This window comes from Pyxicephalus adspersus, chromosome 7, assembly GCF_032062135.1.
Source record: "Pyxicephalus adspersus chromosome 7, UCB_Pads_2.0, whole genome shotgun sequence".
Classification (NCBI taxonomy): domain Eukaryota; kingdom Metazoa; phylum Chordata; class Amphibia; order Anura; family Pyxicephalidae; genus Pyxicephalus; species Pyxicephalus adspersus.
In genome coordinates, this window is record NC_092864.1 from 33,523,757 (window position 1) to 33,529,582 (window position 5,826).

Genomic DNA, 5,826 nt, shown 5'->3' on the forward strand with positions numbered 1-5,826 from the left:
GGCAGGTTAATACTGGATGGTGATGGGCGTCCTTTAGCCAGAGCATTCAGAACATCAGAATTTTAGCCAGGTAAGTAATTTGCAAAAGATTTCTCATGAGCAGGTGTCCTTGAAGAACAACATGGACCTTTTTTCTTTAGGTTATCCAACCAAAAGTATTTAGCCGGTATTTCAGGCCTCGTTTCCACTATGTGCAGTGCAATGTGGTTCATTAGGCATCTCATAATGTGCGATAGACAAGGATATCAGATGTTGCATAGTGAGCAATGTATGATGTTCCCACCTATGCACTGTACTGCTGCATGCATTTCTCTGTTTTTGGTTCGCTGACTCATTCAGTGTAATGGTTGGGGTCCGCATCACAACAGACAGCTATGCATGTAGCTGTGCATTGCGGTAGGGTGCACAGTAATGCATTTTCCTATAGTGGGAACGAAACCTACGTTGGCCTAGCTTGTCTGAACAGCATTGATAGATGTTTCCATTTCCTTGACACACTCTCTCATTACAGATTTGTCACACACAGAGTATCGAGCGCTCTCCATACAACAAGTGTACAATCCATTCTCATAGCTGCCCTTGTGGTTCATCCATACTTCAAATGCATAACAAATTGCAACCGCTGTGATTTCCTTCTTGTCTGAGGTTTTGGATCTCTGGCTCAAGCACCCCTCTCCAACAGTTGCGCCAGAGAAGGGTGAATTCATATCCTTAATATCTGTGTCTGAGATTTCACTCAAGGATGATGGCAAATCTGACATATTGTGTTGCTGCTCTGTAAAGTCTTCGGTGACACCACAAAGAACATTTTGGTAACCAAGCAGTTGTGCAACATAAAGGATTATAGTGCCTGGACGGGATCCTTGGCACAGGTGGTCCCTTCCTTCCCAGAAGAGCGGGCACACATAAATGATGTTGCTAAATTTGGGGTCAGTGTAGGCTTTGTGGACACTGTCTGCCCTGGTGTCGTATTTAAATTTTACTTGTCTGACCTTGTTTATCAGTTCTTCCACCAGGCTCGTTGTGATGATGGGGAATTCATGGATGGTGTGTGGGAAGGTTGCTTTTGGAGATCCCACCAGGAGTCCCTTCTTCTGGGAATCTAGGAGGATGGCCAGAGTGGCCTGCTTCAGGTCTATCTCATGGGATTCATTCATGTAGGGAAGCAAATAAAAGCTAAAACGAAGACAAAAGCAATTTAGTTTTGATGCAAGGACAGATTTGGCATTTTAAAGTTGTCATTAAAGCCTACAATCGTACTCTAGCCCAACTGTTTTATTGTAAGGTTAGAACCACTGCTGTGTTCTTATTGCTAGCTTTGTCCCCATAAGTGGACAGCAGGGCGTTAGAATAGGCAAAGGCAGCACTGTAAGTGATAACCTCATCTGTGCTGGTACTGTATCTCAGTTCAATTACAAACCGAGAACAGGTCTCTAACCAAGATTCATGGTTTTAACTATGTTGAAAATCCAAGATCTCACTGAGCTACCCTGAGGATGTAAAAAAGAAAATATCTTGTGGTAGTCACATTCAGCTAATCTGGTCCTTGTAATTGTGACAATGGTTTCACATTTATTCAGTTCTACCAGGATAGAAAATATGCTGTGAGCTATGGATATAGTAACCATCGATGGCGTTCCCTGAAAATTATTTCACAGCTTCCTCCATGGTAAAAAGATAAATGGGCAACATGGTGGTTCTGTCGTTAGCACTCTGACCTTTGCAGTGCTGGGTCCCAGATTCGAATCTCTGCCAGAACACTATTTACATGGAGTTTGCAGGTTCTCCCCGTGTTTGCGTGGGTTTTCTACAGGTACTCCAGTTTCATCCCACATTCCAAAAACATACAGTTAGCTTAACTGGTATCCCCCTAAAAGTGACCTTAGATTTCTCTTAGATTGGACCAGGCTCTTGCTACCAGGGGTGAATAGGACAAAAAGCTTTGATGTAGCGACAGCCAGGGATCAGGTACCAGGGTCAGGTGGATGAAGGCAATACCCTTATTCAAGATGGACTGATGTTTAGGTGACTAGCAATAATTGTAGTCTGGGTGGACTAAGGTCAAGACAGGCAGAAAACAAGCTGGGTTTCCCGCAACCAGAGCCTGTCACCACAAAGATAGAGGTGTTCCTCTTTGAAGGCGACAGCTCCACAATAAAGTCCATAATGTGCATAGTCCAGGGAAGGGTGGGAATAAGAAGAGGGTCAAAGAAATCCCAGGGTTTGAACCTGCTACACACATAAAGAGTGTATATGGAACAGGAAGAGGCAAATGATTTGCAGTCCTTAAATAAGTCTGACCACCAAAAGGTTCACAGGAGCAAATCGTAATTCTAGGATGTTCCAAAGTGGCTTGCTAGAGAGGAGTCATGGCAATACTCAATGATAAGTACTCTTAAACCTTTGAGAACAAACATCCTGTTTTTGTGCATCTTGGTCTCAACGAAGGTCAGAGGCAATAGTAACAGACATGTGTTTCGTAGCTTCCTTAATCTGCGTAATGAGATAAGACTGGACCAAGAGGAAATTTTTTGCAGAAAGAATGGTGTCTGGAATGAAAGTAATAAGGTCTTTTGGGAATATACGGGATAAAGCGTCTGGTTTAGAGTTCTTGAGTCCGGGCTAAAAATTTGTATGAAACGCATAATGGGAGAAGAACAAAGCCCAATGCGCCTGTCAAGGCCTATGATGTCTGGCAATCCTCTCTTCCATTGGTCAAATGCCAACAATGGACAATAGTTTGAGGTCGCTGATATTGTAATTCTCCTCAATTTTCTTTAGAAAAAGACTGGGTGAATTAGGGTTTTAGGGCTTGTTTACTGGGACACCCACCATCATCTCTGAGGCATCCACCTCTGGAATAAATGGGTAAGAGAGCTTTGGATGTTGCAATAATGGGGCTAAAGTAAACAGTTGTTTTAATTTTTCGAAAGCCTCCTGTGCTTGCCATGTCTAGGAAAAGATGACTTGGGGTGTGGTGAGCTTGATCAGAGATGAAACTAGTGCTGGAAAATTCTTAATGAATTTCCTTTAGAAGTTGATAAAGCTCAAAAATCATTGGACCCCCTTTCTATCTGCTGGGGTTGGCCAATCACTGCATCTGAGATCCTGTCAGGATTTATGGGTAGTATTTAAAAAAACAAAACATATTTGGGGTTTTTGTAAAGATGATCGATACTGAGCTTACCAAGTACCTTCTGACCATAGGTTTGGTGTTTTTTGAGTATGGATGAAAAAAAATTAGAATGTCATCCAATTCGGCAACGTGAGGGATGGCAAGAGAGTCCATAAAGATGCCATTCACAAACGTTGCAAGAGTTTTACATTGATCAAACATCATCAGAACATATTCAAAATGGCCAAATCGAATGCAGAAGTCTTCCATTTTTCCCCTTCAGAAATCCTCAATAGGTTATAGGCACCACGCAAATCTAGCTTTGTAAACACTTTGGGCAATTTTAACCACTGAATGAGCCCCGGGATCAATGGTAAGGAGAGTTAGTTCTTAATTGTGATCCAGTGGGGATTCCTGTCTTTCCCTTAATTTCTCCTCAATCTAATCTTTGAGGGCTGTTAGTTCAGTGGGTAAATACACCCAAAATGAGTCTTGGCTCCTAGGAATAATTCTATCGGGCAGTCATAAATACGATGAGGAGGAAGGGAAACCTTCCCCATCTTGTCAAATACATTCATAACTTCTTGATAAGTAGGTGGTATGAGTTCCTTCTTAGCTACATTCACACACATCAGATTGGTTGAGTTGGTCAAGCAGAACTGGTGGCAGTAAGCCAAGAGAAAGGACACTTTACCAGTTGATAATTGAGTTATATGCTTGATACCAAGGTATATCCAAGATGACTGGGAACAGAAGAGATGGAATAATGTCAGAACCCAATTCCTGGTGGCCTAGAGGAATAAGGGTCAGGAAAGTGTATGATTTCTAAGTTACATGGCCAGATTTGATTATGAAACCATCTGTGAGGCATAATTGGAAATGGTTTAGTTTTGAGACAAAGTGTTCAATGAAAATGTTGAACGAGGGAGGCACTGAGAAAGCAGTTGCAGGCTTCAGAGTCGGTTATTGCTTATTATAAGTTCCTCTTCTCTAGTAGTGGCTATGAGCTTCCCTTCTTCTTCTCAATGATAGTATGGCACTTATGTAATGGCATGTTAGCACCGTGTGGTCCAAGATCATCATGATCCCTGACCAGCCTAATAAAGGCAAGGGCTTACAGGAAGTGGCTTGGTTGACGTTGAAAAAAGTATATTTGTGCATATTGGAACCAAATCTGATACTAAAAATATTAAAAGCAGAGTGGTAGCATTTAAGCAACATCATCTGCCATGTTTCTTTTATAATAAGTATCCTATAAAATGCTATAAATCTGTTTAGTTTGACAGGTTTGTAAAATTGTGGCCAATGGTGCTCGGTGGGCTTATTTCTGGTTCAGCAGCCTAGAAATAATTTCCTGGCACAACATTTCACCCTGACGGTGCTGCCCACGCTACCTTGTTAAGGTGGGCGTCTGATGGCCCACTGGCAAGTAACATGAGCATCTAAACATTCCTTACTACAGAAGTTGCATCTCTTCTATGGAAGTGGATTTTTCTTACCTCATCCAAGACTTTTCACATACAGAGTCTCTGGCCTTCTCCCCACAGCATGAATAAATGCCATTTTGGTAGACACCATCATGGTTCATCCAAATTTCAAATGCATCACAAATGTCAGAGGCAGTAAGACTAACTTTGTATTTGCCCATTCTGTTACTCCTGTAGCCCAGAACACGGGCAGTTGCCAGGATCAAAGCACCAGGTCGAGAAGATCGATCCAGGAGCTCCTTTGTTTCCCAGAATAATTTGCAGAGGACAACAACATCATTGTTTGGATCTGGATAGAAAGCAGACACCATGGCCCCTATTTCCCAACCTCCATCTTTCACAAGTTGGACCTCCTTCAACCTGTGAATGAGATCCTCCACCAACTGTGGATGGAGAAATGGACATTTGAAATCCCTTCTCATTCTCTGCAGGTATTCCATTTCTCTGTCTGGGAGCAGCCAGTCTTTTTTCTTTAGAGCATCTTCCAGGAGGACCATGACCCTTACATGAGCCTCCACAGCCACTCTGTCCTCCTCTTCAGTCATGTCTGCAATCTCAAAGAGGACAGACCTGCCATCTGAATCCATGACTGTCCTCAGACCACAGCTTGTCTATGAGTTCTACACTCTGCTCTGAGTTAAACTGCAAGTTTCACTTTCCTGCTTATCAAAAATCATCTAATGTCATATGTGCAGTGCAGTTAGTTTCGTTTATGATTCCTAGGTGTGTCTTTTATTGAAATGTACAGAAGAAGATCAATGTTTGCAACCTGTTCTTTTTGGAGATACTGTCCTTCTTGACGCCATATCCCTCCTATAGCCTCAATTGTCCTTTTTTTGTTTAGTGTGATGTATGCATTACCTGACTGCCAAAAAGTGTTATACTACACCAAACTATACATTCATCAGCTGATTTGGAGGGACTATTTCTTTTAATACCCCCCCCCCCCAGCTGATTTGGAAGGATTGTCCCTGACTGCCCCTCTTTCCTATCTCCAAAAGATAGACGGTATGTTGTTCTGCTCCACTAAAACTTTTTTTTTTAAAAAAAAGCATAAAAATTGCTGCAAAAAATAACCATTTAATTCCATATAAAAAAATCCTCTACCCATTTCTTCAAATATCGGGTAATAAAAAAGCCTTGCAGAAGCTCATGAAGACCTGCCGTGCTCATCCATGTGAACATTCTCTTACCCAGGTGTACTGCAGAGAATAGGGGACACAT

The 5,826-nt window shown here is 42.1% G+C and overlaps 1 protein-coding gene across 1 annotated transcript; it reads right to left on the reverse strand.

The window, feature by feature from the left end:
- Positions 1-308: 308 nt before the first annotated feature.
- LOC140334538 (uncharacterized) lies at positions 309-4,956 on the reverse strand. Its single transcript, XM_072416804.1, has 2 exons — positions 4,615-4,956; positions 309-1,176 (listed from the first exon to the last, which is right to left on the reverse strand). Exons 1-2 carry the CDS (start codon positions 4,911-4,913, stop codon positions 450-452), a joined length of 1,026 nt encoding a protein of 341 aa, XP_072272905.1. The 5' UTR covers positions 4,914-4,956; the 3' UTR covers positions 309-449.
- Between the last annotated feature and the right edge of the window lie 870 nt (positions 4,957-5,826).

Coding starts and splice junctions, on each gene's coding strand:
- LOC140334538 (XM_072416804.1), bottom strand. CDS start 4,913: ATGGTGTCTGCTTTCTATCCAGATCCAAACAATGATGTTGTTGTCCTC. Junction 1,177..4,614: donor TGTGAAAAGTCTTGGATGAG/GTAAGAAAAATC, acceptor TCTTCGTTTTAG/CTTTTATTTGCTTCCCTACA.